The 27,929-nt window shown below is 33.8% G+C and overlaps 4 protein-coding genes across 7 annotated transcripts in view; 2 read left to right on the top strand and 2 right to left on the bottom strand.

The window, feature by feature from the left end:
- Positions 1-27,452, top strand: part of LOC125056241 (rab3 GTPase-activating protein catalytic subunit) — a 29,247-nt gene extending 1,795 nt beyond the window's left edge. The window contains exons 3-4 of the mRNA XM_047659274.1: positions 25,197-25,458; positions 25,671-27,452. Coding sequence (XP_047515230.1) covers positions 25,197-25,458; positions 25,671-26,432 — 1,024 coding nt within the window. The 3' untranslated portion in view covers positions 26,433-27,452. The remainder of the gene's footprint in view (positions 1-25,196; positions 25,459-25,670) is intronic.
- Positions 44-24,727, bottom strand: LOC125056240 (leucine-rich repeats and immunoglobulin-like domains protein 2). 3 transcript variants are annotated; one of them, XM_047659271.1, is made up of 6 exons: positions 24,524-24,727; positions 3,452-3,619; positions 1,543-3,099; positions 1,137-1,473; positions 933-1,058; positions 44-828 (listed from the first exon to the last, which is right to left on the bottom strand). In XM_047659271.1, exons 1-6 carry the CDS (start codon positions 24,524-24,526, stop codon positions 566-568), a joined length of 2,454 nt encoding a protein of 817 aa, XP_047515227.1. In that variant the 5' UTR covers positions 24,527-24,727; the 3' UTR covers positions 44-565. The 3 variants fall into 3 exon arrangements, with proteins under 3 accessions (XP_047515227.1, XP_047515226.1, XP_047515228.1); XM_047659270.1 differs by having other exon boundaries at positions 933-1,473; XM_047659272.1 differs by lacking the exon at positions 933-1,058.
- Positions 16,895-18,759, top strand: LOC125056242 (putative nuclease HARBI1). The gene is made up of 2 exons (XM_047659275.1): positions 16,895-17,563; positions 17,943-18,759. The coding sequence occupies exons 1-2, from the start codon at positions 17,261-17,263 to the stop codon at positions 18,723-18,725; spliced, it is 1,086 nt and encodes a 361-aa protein (XP_047515231.1). The 5' UTR covers positions 16,895-17,260; the 3' UTR covers positions 18,726-18,759.
- LOC125056244 (myb/SANT-like DNA-binding domain-containing protein 3) lies at positions 18,760-20,691 on the bottom strand. 2 transcript variants are annotated; one of them, XR_007118025.1, is made up of 3 exons: positions 19,813-20,691; positions 19,383-19,615; positions 18,760-19,168 (listed from the first exon to the last, which is right to left on the bottom strand). XR_007118025.1 is itself a non-coding variant. In XM_047659278.1 (3 exons), exons 1-3 carry the CDS (start codon positions 19,990-19,992, stop codon positions 18,774-18,776), a joined length of 786 nt encoding a protein of 261 aa, XP_047515234.1. In that variant the 5' UTR covers positions 19,993-20,691; the 3' UTR covers positions 18,760-18,773. The 2 variants fall into 2 exon arrangements, 1 of the variants encoding a protein (XP_047515234.1); XM_047659278.1 differs by having other exon boundaries at positions 19,383-19,593.
- Positions 27,453-27,929: the final 477 nt, after the last annotated feature.

Genomic DNA, 27,929 nt, shown 5'->3' with positions numbered 1-27,929 from the left:
TATTAGTAGGATTAAAAGGTACAAAGTAAAATGAAAACAAAAATCCAAAGTAAAGAATTTATTTACATTTATAAACTCAATAATTATTAACAGATTTCTTATATATAGCACCATTTTGGATCTGCTTCTAGATGTTATAAAAATAACACTATATATACATTTAAATTATCTTATAATAAAATATTCTATAATTTTTGCATGACAAACAACATATCTACAACAGTCTTTAGCCAGACAGTAAAAGTATTAATAATTTTACTTACACATAAATCCTATTTTATTTTTGCATATATATTTAATAAGTACTCAATTTATAATATGTACAAGTTGAACCGATTAAAACTGATACACCTCTAAGTCCCGTTTCTCACTTATTTCGACACTTAAATGCATCCCACGATAAATCTTCACTTGAGTCCTGATCATGAGCCTCGCAGGTGTGACATTGAGTGCGTCGGCGTGGGCGAATATGTGCTTCGTGCTTGCATCGGGATTTGCAGGCTCTTCTTGGCGGTGTATAGTTGTCAACCCGCTCTATATCCCCCAACGCCGTGCTTTTCGTTCGCTATAATGGCACGAGGCCGCCCCGTGTTGTAGGATTTCGTGCCATATAAATGTCCATGTCATGATCGGTCCAGTTGTCAGACGTATCACAGTAGCCTAAGCCGAGAGAACCTACGCTGTATCGGCTGGCGGGTCGTGATCGCGATCTAGGTCTCCTTCTAGACCCAGCCGTGCCACTCGTTGCCCCGCCAGCAGCGCCGCTCAATGACAGACGTGATGCTCTTTCTGACGCCGCACCTAACGACTGGCGAGACTGCCGAAGGTCTGTAAACAAGTAGATGTCATTAAAAAGTACCTTGATGCATTATTAATGCAATAGTATTGTTCGGAAAGACAAAGCAGGAAACTATAGGAAAACATAGTCTTACCGGTTCTCGATCCTAACATGCTTGCAGGATATCCAGGCGGGCCGTAGCGAGCAGACTGTGAATAACTATGTTGTGATTGACCATCTGCCAGTGACCGCGCCCGTCCTGGTCGGCCTTGTAAAGGCTCTGGAACAGCTGGTTCAGTGAAAGAGCGTGCACGCGGAATAGATCGTGCACTATAAGCCGATACTTGGTCCCACTCACGCTGTTTTCCAAACGCCCCAATTGTTGTCAACGAAGATAGTGGACCATTGGGACTTGGTGTACCGGTGAGACCCCCACAGCAAGGATTGGGCATTTTCTCTGGTGGATGAGTGTGTAGGCGATGAATTGTTCTTGATCTTCTACGTGATGCAGCCGCGAAAATAAGCACTGCTACCACGATAGTCCCGCATATAGCAGCACTAGCTGCTATAGTAATTTTGTCCATATTGGTAGCTGCAGCGGACACTGTGCGAACTTCTCTGCATTGCGAATATGGTACCGTCTCTGGACTGACGTGTACTTCCTCCAAGGAAATGACGCAAACGACGATACATTCCTGGAAAATAGATAAAAAATATAGCCTCAATTAGGTTTTTATAAATTTTTCGGAATAAGTAACAAGTACCTGCGATGGAACATTTTTAATTTTAAATTCCCTTTCGCTCGCTTCTAGAGGTGGTCCTTGCTTAAAACTTTTGTCTCCAAATAATCTATATACAACGCGGAATCCTAAAATATTGGCTACATCAGAATCCCACTGAATAATAACAGAGTTATCCTGCCTGTATGCATTCTTAACGATAACTTCATTTGAATCGTCTATTTTTGGTTTCTGTTGTGAAAAATTCATTATTAATGGTGGTCTTTGATTGGGAGCGTGGCGCCAGGATGGTGCCGCGGTTCTTAATGATGGTATTGAAGTAGTTTTAGTAGTTGTGCTTGGTGTTGTTGTTGGTACGCTAGACGTCTCGTTTTTGATGTAACTAACAGTAGAAACAGTTGTTGAGGTTATCGGTACAGAACTTGTTGATTGCGTCGTAGTTGACGTGGTTGTTGTTGACGTTGTCGTACGGAGTTCTGCAACCTTTTTTGTTGTGGTTGGTTGTGATTCCATGAATGACACCATATCTTGATCGCAAATAAGTTCATTTGGTTCAAAACTATAAAATCCGCGTTCACGAAAGTGTGGAGGATAGCCGCAAAATTGAGGATTTCTTTCGCGAGATGTAACCTGAAGTTCGCCGTTACGAATCCATTCGATTATCCATCTCAGACGGCAGTCGCAATTTAAAAAGCGCCCACCTAAACTGAGACCTCGTAACGTATGATTCAGATGAGATAAAGCCTTTTCTGGGACAGTTGGAAGTGGGTTACCATCTAGAGCCAATAAAGTTATTAACGGATTCATTAAAAATGCATCCGTCGGTAACTTGTTTAATAGGTTGAAACCGATATCTAAAACTCGTAACTCTGTCAAAGTTGCTATGGCTTCAGTTGGAAACTCCGGCAATAGATTATTGAGAAGACTGAGAGAGCTTAACGTGTTTTTTATACCAAAAAATGCGTCCTTTCTTAAGTTAACCAACAAGTTTCTCTCAAGATTTAATGCCGTTAAAGATTCTAGACCCTCAAAGATCTTAATTCCATCAGGGCCGGGCAATTCTCGGATTCCATTCTGGGATAGATCAAGGAACGCCAAATTCTTAAGACCCCGAATACATTCTGGTACTGTTTTTTGTTTAGTGCCTTTTAGATTAAGATTTTTCAGTGAAGTTTCGATTCCAGCTAAAGCGTTGGGCGCTAATGTCACGTTATTGTCCGAAACTTTTAATGTAGTTAACTCTTGAAGTGTAAAGAAAGCGTTATCATTAATGTAGGTTATCCGATTCTTTGATATGTCAAGGAGTGAAAGACTTTTCAGTATTCCGAAAGCTTTTGTTGGGACCTCTGTAAGTTCGTTATCCTGAAGATTGAGGTTTTTCAAAAATTGGCCCTGCCCTCTGAAAGCATTTTCTCCAATTCTCTTAATTTTGCAACTGGATATTTGTAAATTGTGTATTGCGAGATTTATAAACAAATCGTCCGTTAGTTCGGTAACAGTGGAATTATTAATATAAAGTAGATCTATAGTGATTTTACGTGCGCTGGAGTTTAGAGCGAATAGTAGGGCTGGAAAATCCACCTGAAAACAAAGAAAATAGATTAACCAGGTTTTAAAAGGCATCTAATTAAGATGCATTAATTCTGGAAATATTATAAGTTTGTTGTTACGATAAGCACATTGTCAGTAGAGCTTTTAAAAATTAAAGACAAACTTTATAAAAGTCATAAATACTAAATAAAATTTCGTGTAGACAAGTCAAATGTAATCTTATAGATCCTTAGCGGGGCTTACGGCGCATTAAAAACTAAAAATACTGATATCCCGATGAATCATAAGTAATTACTCAGGTTTATTCAATTTAAAAAATCCAAGAACATGAGCGGGTAACGAATTTCGGTCCCTAGATTTTATGAATGATGATAAAATTTACCTGATCACACTGCACCGACAGTTGTCTCGCTAAGTTGTAAGCGCATACGCACGTGTCCTGCAAGGCTGGCGTTTCCTTCCACGGACACTGTCCTTGCCCTCGTGCACCAAGTGTGACGAACAATGCCGTTACTGTCCATACTTTAATACGCAGGCTAATGCGTTTATCCTGAAAGCAAGGAAAGGAACTATTAAACATTTGATTTCGTTGAATTGTAATTACCTTATTTCCTTAATAAAACAGTGTTCTTATGCTTATTTATGAATATGTTAATATTCCGTTTAAAAATACATATTTTAACACAGTTCTATAATACGTAAACCCACAGATTCTTATTGAAGTGAAACTTCTTTATCGGGGTTGGAAAAAAAATTAGTGTAACATTTTTTCGTTACGCGTCACATTTTTCCGTTACGCGCCATCTTTTGAAGTGAAACTTCTTTATCGGCGTTGGAAAAAAATTTACACACATTTGTCACATTTTTCGGTTACGCGCCATCTTTTTCTTGTCCCTACCACGGATGATCCGATGAGATTCGAAGCCATTAGTAACAAAAATGTATAATAACGATAACAATGATAGTAATACTAATAATCCTATTACAATTAATGAAATTCTGTAATAATCTTAGTACTACATAATAGTACAGTAATAAGTTAAAATGAAATAATTGTATTTGTATTCATGTCTATGATAATAAAAGCCTTTTGTGAAACTGTATCTAATTTAACTTTATTTAGCCAATTTCGGTAAAGTTGCATATATGTAGTAGATTATTTTTCGAAAAATAAGGTCATAAAGAAGTTTCACTTCTTACGTGTGTACACCTAGTACACGCACACATTTTTTTTTATTTTTATTTTGTCTTTGATTTTATTAATCAGTTTTGCTTTCATTTAACTTCTGTAACCTAAGGTTATCACTTATCACAATTCTACCGAGACGACGTTTGTCTAGCGTAATAATGAATTGTATGGTGCATATAATGAGCTGCAATCAAGCGATGAATAGACCGTTGGAGAGAAGTGTATCGTAGGTTAAGCAGCCCGGAAAACTTGCTTTCCCTCACCGTAATGCTAGGTACGTGTCGGGTGCTCATCGGACCATATGAACAATTTAATTATATTTTATATAATGACGTCAATTAAAGAAAATTTAACAAGGAATACAAAATATATGTTTACTTTTACGTTATGATACTGTGTAGTTGATTCTTTTTAACAAATCGGTGGCTTCTGGTTTTTTATGTGAAAAAGAATTCGATAGTGTTAACAATAAGTTTGATTCAGGGTCAAGTTAAATTCTGTTAATAGAAACGTTCCTAGTTTAAACTAGTTTATTCATTTTAGGTAAGACGTATTTTTTTTTATTAGCTATAGGCCTTTCAGGAAACTTAATAATAATAAATAATACAGTGGCGCTAGAATCTTTTCTGAGCGTCAGTTTCTATGATTATTTTTATTTCATAGACAAGTTTTTTGCCGGTTTCCTCACAATTCCTTCCGTACGGTGTAAGTATTAGGGGCGCAAATAGACAGAAGGTCCATTGGTGCACAGCCGGTGATCGAACCTACGACCTCAGGGATGAGCGTACCACGTTGAAGCCAATCTGCCAACACTTCTCTTCAGGAATTTTATATTAATTTTATTTAGTTTGTATTGTTTTACGTTTATCGATACCTCTCTCTTATTTCTATTGAAAACAAGTTTAGGAATTTATTATTACAAATTATACTAAAGACATTATTACCATTACTTAAATTGAAAAAATTAGGACGAGAATATCTCATCGTAATTTCTAGCGGCTTCTTATGTATATTATTTGGTAGTAATTGCCAATTGTTTAACATAATTAATGTGAAAGTTTAATTACTACATTATACATTTCTTTGGCCTCATAGTATAACTGCTTGTGACCGTAACACTAGCCCATTTCGACGAGTTAGCATTTCGCTGTTAACGGTAAACGCAAGCCGACAAGGTGTTTAGGTGACCGAATCACTTTCGCGTGGCCTTTGATTTCAAACCAGTTTGTGTTAAGATTTTCTTCTTAATAACACATTATACGAGAGTCTTGGAAACGTTTTTAATTATGTAGTAACGTAAAATCTAATGGTGTTACACACTTCACATTTGATATAGAGATGTTAACGTAAAATTGTAAACACCGTTAGATTGTAATCTATCTCGCGAGATTATAAACTGTCGAAAGATTGTGAACCTCAGCGTACTGCTTACAATTTAACGTATTATTATTCGGTAGATTGTACTACACTAACTTAGTTATCATTCAAACTTCTTTGGTCAATTACAGATTAATTTTACTTCCCAACAATTTCATATAACTACCGAATAATAATACCTTAAATTGTAAGCAGTTCGTTGAGGTTCACAATCTTTCGACAGTTTACAATCTCGCGAGATATATTACAATCTAACGGTGTTTACAATTTTACGGTGACAGAGACATCGATCGCGTCGTTTCCAATAAAATACATATGTATGTTTATTATGGAACATAAGATACAGGTATCACTTATTCCACGTCATTTAATTATTAATCCCTACTGATCGGCAAAGACAGGGTGTAGGCCGAGAGAAAAAGCGGGCGTAAAAAGTCTCGGTACTCTTATAAAATAGCAAATCATCAAACAACACTTATTTTAAAACAAATATCGCAAATTAATTAGAAGTAGCCTGTCTAGCACTAGTCCCAGGCCCTTTTATCAACTAGATCGTTAACTTTATAGTAAGCCTTTTTACAATAGATTAAGAAATACCACAATATACATACATAGTCTTGAATCTTACCCTAATTCTTATAAAAATCTGTGATGTTAGCTGAACCCTATCGGTTTTCTGTTAAGTAAAAAGACATTTTAATTCCGTAGTCAAGTACTATAACTTTAGGACTTTAGTTTCAGAAAATACACATGATTGTTTAATACGTGTTTTATAAATCGCTTGTTGTTGACATTACAGTAACGATGTTTGTAAAGGTGAAATCGATAAGCAGTACTTTCATATTAACTTAAAACTCAAAACGCTGTAACTTTAATAAAATATTTTGGTTGAACCTTATGAATTTTACGAACGAATACGGTTTGAGGTTATATAAATGTAATTAATTGCCCTTTTACTATCTTTCTTGGTTTTAACCCAAGAATGCAGCTAAAATATATAAAACAAATATAAAAAAACTGCGTATCTTTAAGTAATAAATATGGATGATATAAATTTTTCTGTACTATTAATTAAATCAGTGGCGCTACAACCACTTTTGCCTTGGATTTCTGTCTCATAATTTGCCTAATAATGAAGTATATATATAATATAGGTATAACGTCGCTTTAGAATGATAACCTCGTATGTCCAGAGAACCAAACATTACAGGAAACGAAAAAACTGTTTCATTTTGTCATTGTTCGTTGAAATATTATTATGTCATTTTGTCCATAGTTTTGGATGATTAAAAGGACTTATTTATTAAAAACATTAATAAGTCCTCACTTCATGATTATACCAGTTAAATGATAAGACTGTAAGAAAAAAAATGGCTTTTTGACATACGAGGCTATCATTCTACAGTGACGATAAGGACATTTATATATCTTCTATGCCTGACAGACGCCGACTTTTTGGGTCTAAAGCCTGCCAGATTCCTCATGAGATTTTCGTACGTACGAGAAAGTGTAAAATCCTCACTGATATGGGATGAGACTTGCACATTGAAGCCATTAGACGCTGCTTATTTCTGTCGTATTACTGCACAGTTCGGTTTAAGGAGCCACAATTTAGCAGAGAGAGTACCTTAATTATATTACGTATATTATAATATTAGCGGCGTACATTTATTTTTTAAACATTTTTGTAGATATTTATATTTTCTTTAATAGTATGAAACATTTTTTTGTTCTGTCATCAATAGAAATATATTTTATAGGCATTTTTTTAACATCTTGGGTAGCATTATTGTAATTTTAATAGGAATCCTTATTCTTTTCTTGCGATTAAAATACCTTATATTAATCAGTGATAATGTAGCATTCAAATGTTGAAAGAATTTTTAAAATCGGTCCAGTACTTTTGAGCCAATTCGTAACAAACATACAAATCTTTCCTTTTTATAATATTAGTATAGGTTTTAAAAGTTATTACCGCCTTTTCAAATTAGATTTTACTTTTAATTTTCAATGTTTTCAAAACTTAGTGTCACGTTTCAAGATCTCTTGCGTAATCGGCTTATAACTTTTAATTGGTTCCTTTTATCACGGATTGTAAAGTTCATCTTAGAAAATTCCGTTTTATTAAGTATACTGGCCATTCTTAATAATGATTTGTGATTATTTTTGAAAAAAAAGAAAGATGAACAGATGTTCATTGGGAAAGTATAATAACTTCCTAAAATTACGTATTCCATAATATATTCCACGGAAGTCTGGATTAATCAAAATATTGAATTCTCCATATGTTTTACAATTAAGATACAAATTAATATAGTAGTTTTGTTATTAATCGACTTCAAAAAATAGGAGTTTTGCTCCTATTTTAAGAATCCTATAGCTTTGTTTCCGGTGGATAGTTTTCGTAATTATAAATGAAATGTGAAAGAACTGAAACTAGCGCCGCGTTATAGTTTATCACAACATACGTTATTGAAAGTAGTTCGAATTCACGCCGAGAGATGGTGCTGGCTGTACAATAAATCGCAGTAGCGTTGTACTCCTCGTATTCGATAAACCTTGAATAGCATTTGTACAATGTATCCTTTCCCAGGACCAAACGGGGGATGATGATCGGTTTTATCACGCGTCTGCGTGACGTCCGTCACCGAATGTTACGCTTTAACGGGCTAAAAACCTTCTGACCCCATTTTTAAACCTTTTTAAATTTATTAATTATTTACCATACGGCATACATTGAAAGAGTGAAGATTAGCAAAATATTACGAAAATTATTAAGAATTTATATGTTATTGTAATAATGACAATTGACTGTTGATATATTATCACATAATCACATAATGTTTTTACTTTTTTATTTTTTATCATGATGTAAATATTAAATAATAAATTATAAAAAAATATTTAAATTAAGAGTTGCTGGGAAGTGGGAGATCTTGATTTCTATTTTCTAGGCTTTAATCTTTATATCAATTTTATTATAAACCTTCACAGCTGGTCCAAAAAAAAGGTTATGACCTTTTTTTTAAAACACGCAAAATGACCAACTTCTGTGGTAACTGGTATGGGACTTCAATCATCACAGTTCACACTGTTTAAATTAAAATCTACAGATAATAAATAAAACAAGTCGTTAAAGTTCATATGAATGGGAACACTAAACTGTAGCTGTAGTTTACGTTGATGACAACGTGACTCGAATAGATTTTATCGTATCGCTAAACAATACGTTTTGCTTTGTATTTTCTTTGTCGATCTTGATTAGAGCCACAATACGACTTTCAACAAAGGATTTCGTGTTTATATGGATTAGTACGTGAAAATATATTTGTTCATAGATATTTAGAAAAACTATGTTTATAGCAAATGGCAATATATTTTTGTGTATGGTGTCTTTTATTTTTTTTACCAATAAATAATCTGTGCGAAAGTATATTGTACAGTGTACTGTTTATTTAGAAATATATTTTAATGTAAGACATCGTCACAGCGTTTTCTACACACAATATTCGTCACTTTATTTAAATAAGTATATTATATTATTTATATCTAATTTTTTCATATCAAAATGAAGAAGAGAATCACGCGGAAGTTGAAACCTAATTCCCAATATAATGCAGGGTTTAAAGAACGGTTCATAAGAAGATTACGCTAGTGAGGCGTGAGGAATTTAAGAAATATCCGTGATTTGTTCTGGATTGTCAGCGGTAGCGATTTCTAACCGTGAATTTATCCCGTTAGGGGGCGCTGACGCGTATGGACTTGCAACATCTATTTTATTTTTATCGTAATTGTATCGCTGAAAATGTATATCCAATATTAAAATTAGTAGAAGAATACAAATAGGAAATTCTCAACATCGAATCGTTTGAAGGCTGTGTTTCTCATCATGCTGAAGAAAAACTTGCTTAGTAAAGGAAAACATTGCCACGAAAATGCATGTGTATGAAAATAAAAATATTTGAGACATGGTGATACTTATGAATTGATTTTCGTATTATGTTTGATTGGTTCGTGTCTGATTCAGTACTTATGGAGCCTACTAAGAGATAATTTTTGGAAATTCAACCGCTAAGACAATAATTAGTGTACTCCTAAAGGTTGTATACGTTGTATGTGTATGTGTATTTTTTTATGTATGTTCAAGTTCCTGTTGGATTGATCAGGATGGGGATATAGTTAAATACTCTTTGGTGTGTTTGGAGTCGGTTTTATTAAAAAAAAGCAAGAGAAGCCACAATCAATAGCTTAGTACTTTTCAATGGTGGTATCAAAATTAATTACCAACATTAAAACTTATATAAAAATTAATCTTACATTTAAATTAATTATATTTAAATAATCTTGTGTAATATAGAAAGTGAAATGTGCTTATCTTTTTCAATGTTTCTAATGCAAATTATAACTTTCTTTTATTAACAAAATTATATTAATTAAATTACATCGCAGACATTTATCTTTATTAACGGACAATTAAAAAAGGTAATATATTTGTGATATTGCTGAAATTTAATATATGTGAGTTTGTTTAGGCTTCGGTAGTTGTTTGTCATTAAATTCTTTGGAAATTATATATCCCGATAATCCTTTAAATCAGGTATTGTACCTTAGGGAACAGTCAAATCCTCATCAAAATTGGTTCCTTTTTTAAATATTTTTAATTATTCATTTCGTGCTCCTACAGCTAACTTTAATAACTATAAGAAAAACCATTTATCAAAGATGGAATACATAATATATACAAAAAGGATCAAACATTTACGAAACATAGAAAGGAAAAAATCAATATGTATTTGTTCTAGCTCACGGCTATTTACATTTTGAATATACATATTTCTATTATATAAATACTTATTGGTTATGTAATACTAATTTGGTATTGTAATTCTCAGGCGCATGCCATAAATTTTTAACTAAATTGGACTCGACTTATAAATTAAAGATAGGCAAGTAGGGCTACCACGTTCGTTACATCGTATTTCAGTTGTAGTACCACGCAATTTAGTTTGTACAGTTTCGTTCAGGATATTGAAAAAATCGGATTTGGATGCTTTGAGTGCCAATGCCAGCTAATTAACTAATTAGTTAGAGAAGCGGGCCTGTCCGGAAAAAAAGTTGTGGTATAATTATTTGTAATTATAGTAAATCCAATTGGGATCCGGATAAATATAATTATCTCCGGATAAGCATTAATTTATTATTCAAAATATTAATTACGACAAATTTTGTAATGTTTTTGTGAAGTGTAATTGTTATAAACAAGTAATTCCGGTGGTCAAATATTTCGTTATTGGCGGATTAGTATTGGTGCTCGATTATCGGTAATTATCAGAATAACGCTTAGGTTTTAAGAAACGACTCGTTAGGGTTACTATTCGTAATTCGGAATACATTTGACAGTTCTTCATTAAATCTACTAGTGTTTACGGTTGGTTATTATTATCATTATCAATCGCTATACAGCCCCTAGCCCCTTGTTGGCCTTAGCGTCCCCAAGTTCACCACCACACCACTACCACGATTTATTTCGAGGTCCTAGAGAACTCCATCCAACGAACGCAGCCTGGGTCTACCGCGTTTTCTCTTGCCACCAGGTTGTGAGTTCAGTAAGGACCTTAGAGTTTACTATTGGTATTGAACATAATATTGGTGGTGAGAAAATTGAAATTTAACCATGACTATATTATCAAGGAATTACAGTACAAGCTCATTTTTAAATCACTTAAAAAACCAATGGTGTTTATCAATTCGACCTATGATACTTTATCTATATATATAAAAATGAAACCCGTTTTCCGTTGTCACGACATCACATGAAAACGGCTCGACCGATATGTCTGATTTTTTTTTGTTGTGTTTGTAATTGTCAGGAAAAGGTTCTTATAAAAGAAAAAAAGAAAAAAAATGCGCGGAACATTAGAAAATTCAAGAATACTTAACCACGATACAATTCGAACTTTTTGGTGTAACCTTATGGCGTTTGACATAACACAACATTGACAGAATGCGTGCTGCAAATATCGTCAGAGGATGTAAGAAAAATGAATATCGTTCAAAATAAATGCTTCGATCGGAGTTATTATATTGATAATACATATAATAATATGCGAGCCAGAAAAACAAACAAAGAATGTTGTATAACATAAAGCATTAGAATAATAAACACTTTGTTTCTGAAATATTTTTTAATTCATTATACCAATTTGAAATCAATATTCATAGTTAAGACAGGACAACGTCTGTCGGGTCCGCTAGTTTTACATAAATTTCAAGATGAAATTATGTTTATAACATTGTCAAAGTCCTTTGAATTCAATGATTTTAAAACTAATTCAGTTAAACTTTACATAGGTTTGTAATATTTCCGGTAATTTGAACAGTATTTTTTGTTGGCAACCCTTTTATTAATCAACCGTTAATCGACGGGTCTGATCGTGATGCTATTTATGAATTCCTGCTGTACATTACAAAATATCCCGTTATTGCCTACATTGATTTGCAATAGCCGACTCGACAAACCTTAAAACTAAAGTGCCTTATGGTCTTTACATACATGCTTGGCGCTAAATATCAACTCCTCAATCTAACCTTACTCTAGTCTAAAGGGACTTTGTTCAGATAAAACTGATCACTGTTCATAAAATATGGATTAAAATTTCACAATATCTATACTTATTTAATTATTCCAAAAACAAAAGACGGGTGACTAGGCGGGCAAGCTACATTGCCTTGCCAAAAATTCGTACAAATTACGGCAAGAGTATGACGTTTCAGGGAGTGCAATTATTTAAGACAATAAATTATAGATTTGTGTTGTGTCAAATTACTTTATAGTTTTTTTTTTTTTTTTTTTTTTTTTTATAAAAAAGTTTTTTTGTGTCTAGTTACTGTTAATCGGTGTAAAGAGTTTAATTATGGGTAGGTTTTAAAGTTGTATCACAAAATATATAGATTCTTGTTTAACATACGACCTGTTCTCCGGTGACGATGACTAGCTCATAATAAACACGGCTATAGATTAATGCGGTGGCTATTTTGCGACTTCTAATAAAAATAAAAATAAATAAAATAGCCTTTATTGCTGAACTTATTTTTACAGTAATTTTTCTTACAAATACGTTTATAACTTTTAACAGTTTCTTTTCTTTTCATAAATCCGGTATCGGTAAACGGTCGTTTCTACATTTCAGCTTGTCTTTCGACATAGGCCTCCTCTAAAGATTTCCACTCTGTTCTATTTTTCGCTATGCGCGTCCATATTGGGCCCGCCACTTTTTTGATGTCGTCCTCCCATCTTCTAGTCTGTCTGCCTCTGTTTCTTTTACTATCTCGTGGTTGCCATTCTGTTATTATTCTCGTCCATTTCTCCTTCTTCTCTCTTATCATATGTCCAGCCCACCTCCACTTTAAGCACCTGTATGTTGTGTATGCATTCTTAAATTTTGTTTTGTTTTTGATACATTTTAGTTTAACTCGGTCTTTTCTTTTAATTCCTATTGTGCTTCTCTCCATTCCATTCTGACAAACTTTTATTTTCCTTGCTTGTTCTTCTGTCAATGCCCATGTTTGGCACCCATATAGTAAGCATGGTAAGATACACATATTGTATATTCTCCTCTTGTTCCTCATAGACATATCCTGGTTCTTCATGACTTCACTGAGTGACCAATATCTCTTCCAAGTATTAGTTATTCTTCTTTCTATTTCTTTTTGCATACATTCCTCAGTAGATATTAACTGTCCCAAATACACATACTCCTTTACATACTCTATTTCTTCATCATTTACTGTTATGGACTCTGTTTGTGAGGAGTTAGACATTACTTTTGTTTTCGTTAAGTTCATTGACAGGCCTGCCTTCTTACTTTCTTCCGCTAACTGTTGCAACATTTCCTTTAGGGTTTTCGGGTTTTCCGAAAATAAGATTAGGTCGTCTGCAAAGCGTAGGTGACTCAGATTTTCGCCATTTATATTTAGTCCTTTATTCGTCCAATCCAGATTTCTGAATATCCTTTCCAGAACTGCTGCAAATATTTTTGGTGAAATTGGGTCTCCCTGGCGTACACCTCTCTCAACCGGAAATTCTTCGCCTATAGATTCTAGTTTTACTTGTGCGGTGCTTTTTGTGTATACGTTTTTCAGTATCCGTATGTATTTTGCATGTACGCCTTGATCTTTTAGTGCGTCCCAGATAAATCTATGTTCAAGTGTGTCGAATGCTTTGTTGAAATCCACGAACCCTATGTAGTAAATTTTGTTATATTCTTTAAATTTCTGGAGTATTTGTCTAAGGGCGTGTATGTGGTCTATTGTTGAAAAATGTCTACGGAATCCAGCTTGTTCTTTGGGTTGATTTTCTTCAAGTGTGTTTGTGATTCTAGATAATATTATTTTTGAAAACACTTTGTAAATATTGGACATTAAACTGATTGGTCTGTAATTTGCTATATCTCCTTTGTCACCTTTTTTATGTAGTAGTATAATTGTAGATTTTGTCCAATCCTCTGGAATGTTTTCCGTTTTGATAATTTCATTAAATATATCTGTAAGTCTTGGAGCGATTACTGGTAACGTTGCTTTTAGAAGTTCGTTTGTAACAAGATCAGATCCAGGGGCTTTATCGAGTTTTTGTGTATTTATTGCTTTTATGGTTTCTTCCTTCATTATTTCCGGTATATATTCTTCATTAGTTATTTCGTCGTTTTCTTTTATAGTGTCTTTCTCTTTTTGACTTCGGTATAAGTTTCGGTAGAATTCTGTAGCGATTTTTAATATTTCGAGTCTTTTACCTGTATTATTGCCATCTTTCTTTCTCATACTTGGTATCCAGTCCTTTTTGTAGTTTAACTCCTTCAATGCCTTTTTTATTCCTCCTGTCTTTTCTATGTAACTTTTCATTGTATTAGATCTTTTAGTTTTTCTTTCTTTCCTAAGTTGTTCGCTGATCTTTTTGCTTACTTCTGTTACTCTTTGGCGGTTTCCTTTAATTTCCTTTTGTCGTAAAAGTTCTTTTCGTTCTTGTAATAATTGTTTGATTGTAAGTGAGACTTCTTTCTTGATACTTTTGTTTGTTTTTCTGGTTACTGTTTTTAGTTGATTTAGTAATAGGTTGTATTTTTCTTGTATCGATGGATATTCTTTCTTCTCTAATTCCGCGGCATCTAGAGATGTTTGAAGATTATTAAGTAATAGTTTAGGGTCACCTGAGTATTGTACCGCTAATTGTTTATTTTGAAATCGTCTTGTTTTCTTGAACATTCCTGACATCGCAACTCGAACCATCCTATGGTCTGTGTGGAAGTTTAAATTGTTTATGATCGAAATGTTCTTGAAGGCTTTTCTATTATTAGACATAATAAAATGCGACTTCTACTTAACGTTAAAGATAGTGATCGCGGGAAGTAACTGTATTTTACTATGTAGATTAGACGACATACAAAATTTTGCTGGTTTCGGTGCTGTATTTCTAACAGATTCCCAGGCGATAAAAACATGAAGATCTAACTATACAAATTTCTGTTCAGTCCAACCACAAATTAAAGTTTTCGAAAAAAGTAAGGGTTGTTTGGTTAATTGTATGTCCTGTGAGTGGATGAAGTGAAGTATTACAATCCAAAAAGTGATTCCATTCCATTTTAGTTCTTCATTATCGTGGACTTTCGTGCACCGCTTACGAATTGTAAACACTGGTATTTTATCACACCATCGTAGATCCTTATCGAGTATCTCTTGGACTCCTAGAGGTCCACCTGGATAGAATAGAAGTCAATGATGCAGAAACATAAACCTTTGTATTTAGCGCATTGGAATCGGTTGGATAGTTGCGTAGAGATAGTGTACTGTTCCTCTAACCTAATGGGAGGATTCTCGACCAGACTGGTCTATCTACTTACTGGCCTCGAGAGTGAAGTTGTATATATCTTTAGCGGCCGGAATAACTACTTCGTTAGCGCGTTTTCGGGTATGACGTCATCGCAGTGTTTTGTGAGCGCAGTTTGTTGGTGTCGCTACACTATTTATAAAAAATAATTGGCACGTTGAATAAAAGTTATGAATATGCAAATAATGTGGCAGTTTGTGTTAGTTAACTAAGGTCAAAGTTTAAGTTTGTTTCTAGGTTATACGAGTATAAGTAGGTTGTTGGAATACACTCTTCATTTTCCGGTTTGTATTGTGTTATATGAACCTGATTTCAAATTTATTGGGACTGAGGGGTTTTAAATTTAATTGGTGTCTTACGTTAGAAAAGAATTCTTAGACATTCGCTCGAACGGTGAAGGAAAACATCGTGAGGAAACCGGCATGTCTTAGATACAAAAAGTCGACAGCGTGTGTCAGGCCCTAGAAGCTGCTCACCTACTTGCCTATAGGCTATAAGATTGAAAAATGGTCATGAAACAGATTCAGCTATCTGAGGCCCAGACCTAAAGAAGTTGTAGCGCTACTGATTTATTTTTTAATTTTGTTTTTTTTTATTTATTTTTTTATATAATATGTTATGGAAGATGAAAGATGATCTGCTTCTTAAAGACTTGGTGAATATTCAGTACCAGATTAAAATTTCCGAAAATGAGGAAACGTGATTGTAAAGTAAATTGAATCTTACAAGTAGAATGAGCGCGCATTCTGTTTGTAAAAGCGATGCGTGTAAAAACTCTGATATGCGCTGATGCGTTAATGATGGAGGAGCAAATTCTCGTATTTGCCCCCAGTATGCATGATATATCCTACTAATATAAACGCGAAAGTTTGTAAGTATGGATGGATGCTGGTTACTCTTTCACGTAAAAACTACTGAATGGATTTTATTGTAACTTTACAATAATATAGATTATACATCAGAATAACACACAGGCAACAATTTATAAATATATTGTGGGCATTGTCCAAAATATCAAGTAAGTAGGAAAAAATCTACCATCTGCGAGCTATTGTGGAATGCACTGCCAAAACCGCTAGAGTTACACATATGTAATGTACGATAAATGTTTTTCTTAAATAGTCTAGACTCTAAGGGTGAGATCTATAGTCCGCACTTGGACTTTGCTCAGACTTACCTTACGAAAAACTTTGCTTAGTGTACCCTAAGGTTAAACTATGATTTCGTATTTATAGACATTTTAACGGTTAGATTAAGCTAAGCCCAAGCTAAGACAGCAAATGTCAAAATACAAATTGATGTTTCATTTCATGCAATACTTTGTTTATTATCCTTTAAAAAAGTAAACAATAACAAATATTTAAACATCTAAAACGGTACACATATATCTTCAATTTATTGTTATTTATGTATTTATTTATTTTATTATTGCAATAACTAGAAATTTACGAGTAACCTTTAGAAAATGTATTTAAAGATGGCAATAATTTTGTTACGTAGAACGGATCGCATTGTTTTGGCAACAGCAACAGAGAACTTGTATCAACAATTCAAAAGTTTCAACCGCTTTTTCACTTCTCTGTTTCTGTTTGTTTGAGCATATAAATATTTATTAAAACAACGACTGGCTTTGTGACTTGGACCTGTACCGATCCCGTATACCTACTTAAGACCTACGCTTTCCTGAAGGACTGTGACGTTTTGTGTTTTGGCTTTGATACGAATTTTCAATATCGAAAGTGACAATGGAGAATATAGAGAGAGTTCTAACTTCAATAGAAAACATTGAAACGTTAGGAACTGCAGCCGATATGAATCCCCGTATGCCTAAGCTATATGTTCGGAACGAATACAACCAAAATCCTTTCGAGCTGTACAGTGAGAATGAATTTAAAAGAAGGTACCGTTTTTTTAAACACACGGTACTAAATGTGATCCTGCCACTGATAATTACAAACTTACAACCTTTTAATAACAGAGGATTGCCAATTCTACCGCAATTGCAAATACTTATTGCATTAAGGTTTTATGCAACTGGATGTTTTCAGGTAATATTGTGGTCATAAATATGTATTGTTTTTCGATTTGATATAGACAGTACTTTCAGATTGTCAGTGCAGTGGGCCAGAATGCGTCCCATGCTATTTTTGCTTGTTCTAGGTCACTATCGGACAAATTGTTATTGCCAGTTCACCTTACAGACAGCTATATTGGTATCCTTTGTTTTCTGACGGATCACCTCATTTCTAATTTGATCCTTCAGAGAAATACCAAGCATAGCTCTCCCCATTGCTCGCTTAACCAGTGTCAGTGATGTTTCTTCACCATGCATCATCATTGGCAGGACACACTGGTTAAAGACATTTGTCTTCTGACTTTCAGAAGCATAACATATATGTAACTAATAATTATTCCTTGAAATTACAGATGGTGTGTGGTGATTTGAACAGCATAAGCCAATCTTCAGTGTGCTTAATTGTAAATAAAGTTTCCGCAGAGTTGAGTAAATTACTTCCTAGATTTGTGAATTTTCCAAGAAATATGACCACAGTCAAAAGGAAGTTTGAAGAATTAGGAAAATCTAATACGCACCATGGCCTAAATAATATAATCGGAGCTATTGACTGTACCCACATTAAAATTAATAGACCCAGAGGTATCACCCACTCTGAAGCATACAGGAATAGAAAAGGGTATTTTTCTGTAAATGTGCAAGCTATAATAGGGCCTGATCTCGAAATATTTGATATAGTGACTAGGTGGCCTGGAAGTTCACACGACAGCAGGATATTTAGAAACAGCCAGGCGTATGCAAGACTGGTAAATGGTGAACTAGAAGGAGTTTTAGTAGGTGACAGCGGCTATCCAGCACTGAACTTCATGTTAACACCACTTTTGAATCCACAAACAAGAGCTGACAATAATTATAATTATTCTCAATTGAGAACTAGGAATATTGTTGAAAGGTTTTTCGGAGTGTGGAAAAAGAAATTTCCATGTTTGCAGAGAGGACTACGATCAAAATTGACAAATACCAGCAACATAATTATAGCTTGTGCTGTATTACATAATATAGGTATACAGAGAGGGGATGTTTATGACGATGGTGATCTTACTGATCAAACACCAGAAGTCGAACAACACAGAAACAATGAAAGATCTACTACAGGTCTAGCATTCCGGCAATCTGTGATTGCACAATTTAACTAGGTTGGTTTGGTAATAAAGAAAATTAAAACAAAAATTGTTTCATTTTAATCATTTATTTTCAGATTCTTTTTTAAACTGTAAAATTTCTAGTTCTAATTTATATTTATGTCGAAGAAATTCGATTTCTAACTGATTTTTTAGTTTCATGTGTTCCACTTCTATCTCAAATTTTTTTTTGTTGTTGTCTAACTCTTGCCACAGCAATTTTTTTTTAATATCCTCAAATGAAGTTTTATTTTTTCTGATCGCTGATGGTGTAGCTGATAGCTGAGAGGGTTCACTTTTAGTGGTGACCTCAACACTGGTTTCCGTTAACCCAGCTTCATCAGTCCAGTCCTGGCTTGTTCCCGGCTGAATTACAGATTCAAGTGTGGCCTCTATACTGGACACTCTTGCCCTCTTTGGTCTCCAGCTTTCACCGTCGTTGTCATAACCAGTACCAGCTATAAAAGTAAACAGTCAAATAAGTTATCATATAGGTATGTCTTTTATTGGTTAGAATAAGATAACATGCAGGTCAACTAATATACCTGTCCAGAAGTCTGGTAGGGGTGAGAACAGAGTGTTGTCACATACTTTGGGAGAGGCCTATGTTTAGCAGTGGATGTGAGTAGGTTGAAAATGATGAGGAATTATATCTTTGGGAAATGATCTTACCTTCTACTGTAGTTAATGTGTCACAGTCTATTGGCACATCTATTGATGGCATTATTTGTGGCATGACTGCAATCACTTGAGTGTCCATTGGCCCCATTTCAGGCGGTGCTGGTCCTCCTCCTGTCCTCTTCCTTTGGGCTTCAAGGGTTTTGGCATCCCTAGCTTTTGCCTTCATATTTTGCCACATCTTTTTTAATTGTTTAGAATCAGCCTAAAATCGAAAAAAAATTGTACTGAAATATAAAAGTTCATATGACAAACATGAAAATTTTATCAAACCAAAATTTACCACCAAGGTTACATTAGCATTGCTTTGGCTTTGGCTCATTCTATCCTTGTACCTAACTATACTCTAGTTATATATCTATCTTTGTAATTATCGTACAGCATATTGATATTTATAGATAGTGTATGTTGGTGGATTACTTACAGTATGTGACACGTTAGAGTTATTAAATTCTATTGCTAATTCTTCCCAAGCCTCGTGTTTCTTTTTTTGGGAAACGGCGTCCGTCTTCCTGTTCTCTAGAATGCCAATCTTTGACTGAACCAACTGTACAAGCAGTTGCCTCTCATATTCCGAGTAAGGCTTCTGTTTTTTTTTATCCATTTTTTGTGAGCGAGTCCGGTCCGAGTGAGAATAGCCGTGGTCAGTCGTTTAAGCAGGTACAAAATCCGTTGAGCAAGCAAGGTCGTCAGGTAATAAAAGGTAGAAGATTCAGGTAATCGAAAATAACGGTCAACGGATGTGAAGCGATTAGCGAGAGAGTAGAGACGAAGTTGGTTTGCTTATATTATGTAGTTTGAATTTTGTTGTCAACATATGTCAGTGCTGCCAGATGACAGATACGATATCACACCAGTTATTTATAAGATCTCTCAAAAATGGGGTTGAACACTTATATAAATAATGTAAATAAACAACAATAGATACCATAATAATGTGTAATTATTTTATTTCATGCATTTCATAGGTATTTATCAAGATCATTTAAAATTTCTTTGAATTCAAATTCTATTTTTCCCAAAGTCTATGGAACTCTGATACCAAATGGCAACACCGTTCATTAAAAACCGACAAAAATAAAAAGTCCAGTAAAAGATATGATGGTAGAGCAAATTTTAGGCCATTATTTTTGTTAGGCTTATAGTCAAAGTTTTTGGTAAGTCGTCGATTTCGTGGACTTGAGATTAAGCTAAGCCAACACTAGGGAGGGATTCGCAGTTTGCTCTATAAATACCGACTGTGTCTTAGCTCGATAGTTAAGTCAGAGTAAAGTCCAAGTGCGGACTATAGATCTCACCCTAAGTTTTGCCCTAAGTAATTCTAAAGAAAATTTCCCAGCTTTTACACTCGGGCACTGCTCATCTGACCTCGATAGCGAAGAGTGCGTGACAAATTGTACTTACATTTTTAGATTACCTACAATATTTGTCTTTTTGTAATAAAATACCGTTCGACACATATTGTCTTCCTAGATTACGCAGTTTGATATTTCATGTACATATTTATTTATTATATGTATCAAAGCAGTAATAATATTTAAGGTATAGAATTTAAATTCAGAGGAGTTCTTCGGATTAAAACCGGCAGATGAAGTTCCACAAATGAGCGTTTTTTAAGGCAGTTTTTTCCGCGCACCACCACTTTGTGGGACAAATAATCAGGAATTAGAAACTGATCTTTTGGATTTTTAAATTGTCTTTTCAGACATAGGAATGCGGTAAACTTTGAGTAACCTACTTACATACCATATTTGGAATGACTGGTGAATCATGGCGAAAAGGTGCGTCAAATCTATTCTTTGAGAATTTCACTATTAACGCGGAGACATCTCCTTAAAAGGAGTTTATGAATATGTTATATGTTATTTTATTATTATTATTGCTTTGCCTTTATTATAGACATGTTTATATATGAAGACAATAGAATATCACTATCACTGAAATGATGTAAAATAGTATAAAATTGTGAAAAGAATCTTATTAGTTACTTTAGCGTTTTTGTATTAATTCACCTGTAATACATTTATTTTAATAAAATTTGGAAATATTCCTCAAATTATCGAAAATTAAATATTTTAAAAACTTGCGGACTTATATAAGTAGTCATTAGACTACGATTGATATAGAGCATTTAGTAGAACTCGCGTGACAGTGGGGCCTGGGTAGATAGAACAAAAGGGATAGCGGGGAAGGATTTGAAAATGGTGGCGAGGAGATAGCCTTCAATACGTTGGAGGTCGTGTAATAATGTTGACCATAATGACATGAACTTAATGTAATCCTGATAATGTAGTAGGTACCCGAAAAAAGATTTTTTAAAATTATAATATCACTCGCGTAATCCAAAGACGAAATATTATGTAATCAATTATGAATAAAAATTATTTATATGAGGCAAGTATTATATTTCCGTAACATACGTAACCAGACTTGGACCTGTCTAGCTATTGTATGTAAATCGATTTCTAATCGCCGATGCAAATGACTAAAATGATGTCACATTTCACTTCTCATGAGAGGCGCATCAGTAGAAAATAACTTTCTTTCATGCACATGTTATACGATTTTCGAAAACATAACTTTCAAGTGATTTGTCGAGTTCCGTGATATCATCGTGGGTAAACCGGCATGTCTTAAACTCAAAAAGTCGAGTCAGGCACTGAAGATACATAGATACAAAAATGATAACGAAACAGAAAAATAAATCTGAGGCCTAGACCTAAAAGATATTGAATTTTTATTCGGTTAGCTGAGCTTGCAAACGGTAAGCAACGAGTCTAAGGTATTAATATTATTCTATATAGTAGTATTATAATATACAACTAAAGTCGATACTTCGTGCTAAGTACGACTTAATGACTAAAAATTCACAACGGAGCGTAGTTTAGCGTAGACCAGTGTTTACGAAATATGTTTTAAAAAATTTACTTACTGTGTTTCGTTAACAATTTCCTAGTAATTACTTCCTAAAACCTAACATTTATGTTTCTTAAGTGAATAATTCAAATTTTAATATTTAAAATTATGTATGTTTATTGGTTGGAAGACACATTGGTTTTCACAAACGCTACATGCTGCTTTTGTGATCTTAATTAACTTACGACGAGATTTTATTAGACGTATAAAGGTGTATCACCTTATGGCCTATTAAAAGCTATATTAGCCCTTTAAATGCACCAAAGACGAATTGGTCCGGTTGAACCATTAATCTTACAGTGGCTAGTGGGTGTGAACAACTGAGGAAGATAAATGAAGTCTATACTTTCTTCCTACGTCTCAAATTAGTATCGTAGAGATCTCTATAAGTACCTTTAGACGCCGTGTAGTAAAAACGTGCACGCGCGTAATTGGGTTACATGTTAGTTTTCAATCTAAGCTTATTAAGAACTTTACTACTTAACTTACATGAGAAAATATACTAATACAACTATACATTACGTTTATTAATAAAAAGGATAACAGCAGTCAAGAAACAGAAGAATAATTAGATAAAATTAGTTCTAATCTTAAATATTTATAATAAACAATTAATTTTTATATGACCAAGTCAGATAAGTCGATTCTTTCAAACATCTTTAATTGTGAAGTAAATTTGATTATATTAAATGCTTTTTTTATATTTAATTGGTCAGTTATTTAATCAAGAAATTGGTTGTTGTTTAAAACTCAATTAACTTCAATTAACGATGTATTTATATAATATTTTTATTCGCGTATCCGTATCAACTCGTCAATGTTCCTAATGAAGAAATAGTGGTTTCGTTAGACGTCGCGTGCGCATATACTAATGAACGGAAATCGTCTTTACACGATTGTTTCTATAGATGTTTGTATTCGACAAAGAGAAAATGTTTTAAGAAGTTTTGTATTGCTATATTTGACCAAAGAAGTACATTTTAAACGTGTTAAAGTTACATGGCAATATCGTTTCCATTTTGTTGCCATGGTACCTAACCAAAATGCTGATCTTTAAGGAAGGTAGAGGGATTATTCTTAAACGTATAGTATAATAGCCAATAAATGTTATGTTATTCAAAGTATTTAAGAAGGTAGAGCCATATCGTCAGGAATCTCCAGATTAACGCATAGCGTGTGCAGTAAGCCACTAAGGAACCGAAGACTAGGTAGGTATAGTCGCAAAATTCCTAATTTCTCTGCGAAGAGCAGTAATGTCAGTTACAAAAGATTTTTTTATACTACCCTCATTTGAAAACAAAAGAAAACGGTGAACTAATTTAGAGTGATTAGCTTGAAAATGTGTTATACGTCTATTCGTTGTTAACAGTTAGATGAAGCATTGTCTTTTATAGGGAAGTGAAATTTGCAAAAAACTACACTTGACAATGAGAATAGTGAATACGTTATAGACTTTTTGCTTTAATATTCAGATGTCAAAATGCATAACGTGATTGATAGATTCTATTCCACCTAAAAGAAAGTTTTGTTTCTATATTTCTTTAGAATAGATCGTTAAAATATCCGTAACTCTAAAGTTGACAGCATGATATGAATGTCAAATTTAAAAAAAAAAACAAGTCAAAAAGACTAGATTTTGCGTCTTAGAAATATATATTTCAAACAAAATAAAATAATATGTAACATAGAATAGAACGTTATCAAAATATAATTTATTTAATAATATATTAACTTTTCTTATGGTAAATTAATATCATTTGTTTTATTATTAAATTATTATATTTAAATCTCGATATTGCTACACAATATATGGAAAGTCAAAAGCTCCAGAAATACAGTTCTCGACATCAGGAGTCTAGGATACGTGTTTGTAATGTTATCTGTTTTTGGCAATAAATCAAATTAATATTATGCACAATTAACAGAAGTTATTAAGCATTGGCGTATAGCTTCTAAAAGTTCAATTTTAAATACATATATTTATTTGGCTTCTGGTTTTACCACTAAACAATTAAAAACTTTGCGTGCGGAATGTCATTAAAACTGTGTGTTACTATACTGTAACCGCATATTTAGCGATATTTGTGAATAATATATAAAACTATCAATTAAAAAAAAACTAAACCCTTTTATTATTGCAATATAATTGAATTTAATTATACTAATTAATTTAAAAATATAATCAATATAATTGTCCAAGTAATAATTAAAAAAGTTACCATTTTAACGAACTCCAGAAAATTGTCACTGATTAATCACTGTGTTCACACACTACTGTATTTCTACTTATCACGGTTTTGTCATTATTTGCACATTGTATCACTTAACGAGTTCGATAGCGGTACTATGTATTCGCTAGCTCCATGACGTGCACGCTGTGTACGTTTGCGGGTAACTCTGCGTACGCACAGCTTTCCCCACCAAAGATCTGACCCGATACCTCGTCCACCTCCGGTAAACAAACGGTTCACCGACCGATTAGAAGCTTAGGGATCTTAAAGAAACTCTTCTAACGTATCAACGGAATGCCAGTGAATTAGTAATTCACTTCAATAACGGTTTAAGAAGCGTTGGCGCGTATCTGGGTCGCGCCATAACAAGAGAATTTTAAATCACTGAGGTGCATATAAGGTGCATCCAATGTTTATGTTGAACTTCCAGTTGCACTAAATTTCATTTTGTAATTACACGATTTGCATACGAAAGAGAAATTTCCCCAAAGCTTCGGTGTATTTTTAACGCAATCTTTTGAGGTCATATATTTATTTCTTCAAATTGCCTCCGCAGTGAAAGTTATAATGATGTTGGTTTTACGTGAATGCTAGCGTGCTTGTTAATAATTGGAATGTGTCTAGTAAATTCATGCTATAAAATAAATGTTGTTTGTTACAGATTGACTGATGGTTCACCGAATGCCAGAACGTGTCTTTTACATCAGAAATTGCAGCTGTTAAATTGTTGTATTAAACGAGCGCTTGAAAATTCCAACACTGGTTTAGGGAATTCCTCTGAAGAGGAATTTTTTGATTGTACAGACGACGAAGATAATGATGAACAAGTAAATGAACCCTGGAATAAACCTGCGGGGAGGTTAAGTCGTCTCGAAGATGCGACGTTGAAAAATGGAGAGCCTCTATATGTTCCGCGTACGCAGGTAAACATATCAGCTGTTGTTTGATTGCAGGTTATTAAAGTAATGTTATAAATAAATCCGTGTCATACATTTCACGGTCATTTAATATCAACACTTACACATTTCTGGCAAAAGAGAAAGTTAATCAAAACTTTCTTTTCGTATACTAAAAAACAAATAAATTAAATAAAAAGTCTTAGTAATTCATATTTAAAAAAACATTTACATTCCAGGATCCTGCCCCAAAAACCGAAGACCAGTTAGAAGAGGACGCGGAACTAATGGTGCGTTTGGGTGATGACGCAAAAGCTTCAGAACTACGAGCGAGAATGATGAGTGCTTCGCTATTATCCGATATGGAAGCTTTTAAAGCAGCAAATCCGGGTTCAGAACTCTGTGATTTCGTCCGATGGTACTCTCCAAGGGACTGGAAGCCAGACGATGGTGGTAGTTTGGGCGATCGTATGTTATTACCTGGAAATCCATGGCTTGAAGCGTGGAGCGTTGCACGGCCTGTATCGGCGGCGAGACAACGAAGATTATTTGACGAAAGTCGGGAAGCTGAACAAGTTTTACACTACCTTCGTTCAAGGACTGTAGAAGCGGTAGTTGAATTGTTGCTACCGGGTATTCTAAGAGCGGGTGCAGCTAAGGCCCAAGCCGAAGGTGCTGTAAGGACGAACTCCAGCGTGGGCGGTCTGGACACGCGTAGGACATGCGAAATGGCCGCTCGGGATCTCTTTGAGGCCGAGTTAGAAGTGTGTAAATCGAAGTGTGTGCGTAAAGTGTTGGGTAATAGTGCCGAAGGGGAACCACTAGATGTCGCGGGTAGAACGAGAATTTTAAATGCGATGGGAGGTTTGCTTCCAGCGCCCTCAAGGAAGGAGTTCACGTTGCGTGTTAAGGATTCTGTGGGGCCACAGGTTATGCGAGCCGCTCTCTCTAATGAGATGACAATTATTGGGGCGTTTACTGAGCGAATTGTTTGTCTATAACTTCGCGAAATTGAGTCAATTTCTACTAGTATCTCGAGTGCTTCACAGGTGTCCTAGGTCATTTTAAGGGGTTAGGTTTAGGAGTCCTTAGGGTGCATATCAATGCAAATAACGTTTTTGTTTCAATATGCTATGAACACTCGACTGCCTAATAAATTTGTTAATTTTTTATTACGAATATTAAAATTTTCAAAAAAATACTATTTTCATAGATTTAAACGCGTTTATTACGTTCTCCGTTAATAAATTTAGGTTAAATTTTATTCGATTATAATAGTATTTTATTGCAATGCCTTTTAAGTACTTTCGTAGGACGCTAGATAATTGTATAGATTTTTTATTGGAAATCTTAGACTAGAGTTGTTAATTACAATGTTTCAAAAGTTTATCCTATTAGACTAAATAAGGAATTATTAACTTAGATCAGCGCCATCTTTATCTGTAAAGTGGATACTAACTCATAATTTCTTTAATCAGGAGAAAGTCTAAGATAATCTATGAATTTAAATGTGGCCAACATTGTGGTCCTAGCTATGGCTTAAACAGAAAAAAGTTTTACGTTATTTCTAGTACATTTACAGCCGAACTATAATTAAATATAAAATTGAATTTGTATTTATTTTGTTATATCATGGCCTTACATCATAAAACATACAACGCCTTATAAATAAACTCAGGCAAAGATGCTAAAGTAAATTGGTTTGTTTCTTTAAAAATTTCCACTAATTTTGATGAATTTAAGGTATAATTTATTACTTGCCAAAACATTCAACAATCTTTTTGCCAAGCTTTAGATATAGTAAAAAAACTAATTTTGAAGGACACTAAAACTAATATAATTTCATAATAAAATATTTGGTAATCAAAATTAAGTTAGGCTACTATTCAAGAATATCATTATAAATCAGAAATCTAAAGATACAATTCGTGGATAATTTGTTGTCAATATGTATTATAATGAAAGTTGTAAATTGAAAATTTTATACAGTTATAAGTTAAAAATAAATGATTAAATTTGAATATTTTATTATTCCACCATATAAGGTAAGTGGAAAAACGTAGGTAAGTGGTAATAGAGACTGTACGTAGTGTTATTGGACACTTTCTTATATTAAATATCCTTTTTAGTAAATTAGGTAAGTTTTAATTTACTTGTTTGTCTATAGTTAGGCTTAGTATATTGTTAAATGATGTCTATGTGCAATGACAATATATTTTTTTTGTTTTTGTGTTTTTTTGTTTTTATTTTTTTATAGCTGCTAGTTTAGTGTTAAATTTTGTGCTGTCATGTTTTGCCTTGTTTAACTTTGAATTGTATTTTTTATTAGTGAAACTTTTTTTGTGGATATGTCCAATGTGTCTATTTATTTTATGTTTTACATTTTTTTTCTGTATAGTGATGTATCTGTTTAGTATCCTTAATAAATAAAGAAATACTCGTTTGTTAGGCAAGCTGGGAATGCCCATAGCACCATACAGTGGTATGTGGAACTCCAA

Source organism: Pieris napi, chromosome 14, assembly GCF_905475465.1.
Source record: "Pieris napi chromosome 14, ilPieNapi1.2, whole genome shotgun sequence".
In the NCBI taxonomy this organism is placed as follows: Eukaryota; Metazoa; Arthropoda; class Insecta; order Lepidoptera; family Pieridae; genus Pieris; species Pieris napi.
This window is presented reverse-complemented; position numbering and strand designations above follow the sequence as displayed.

Bases quoted from the DNA above. Each gene is read 5' to 3' on its own strand.
- LOC125056240 (XM_047659270.1), bottom strand. The intron at 3,100-3,451 runs GTAAATTTTATC...CTTTGTTTTCAG, and splicing joins TGTCGGTGCAGTGTGATCAG to GTGGATTTTCCAGCCCTACT. The intron at 1,474-1,542 runs GTACTTGTTACT...TCTATTTTCCAG, and splicing joins TTAAAAATGTTCCATCGCAG to GAATGTATCGTCGTTTGCGT.
- LOC125056242 (XM_047659275.1), top strand. From the start codon at position 17,261: ATGGAGAATATAGAGAGAGTTCTAACTTCAATAGAAAACATTGAAACG. The intron at 17,564-17,942 runs GTAATATTGTGG...TTGAAATTACAG, and splicing joins ATGCAACTGGATGTTTTCAG to ATGGTGTGTGGTGATTTGAA.
- LOC125056244 (XM_047659278.1), bottom strand. From the start codon at position 19,992: ATGGATAAAAAAAAACAGAAGCCTTACTCGGAATATGAGAGGCAACTG. The intron at 19,594-19,812 runs GTAAGTAATCCA...TTTCGATTTTAG, and splicing joins ACTCTAACGTGTCACATACT to GCTGATTCTAAACAATTAAA. The intron at 19,169-19,382 runs GTAAGATCATTT...TTACTTTTATAG, and splicing joins CACATTAACTACAGTAGAAG to CTGGTACTGGTTATGACAAC.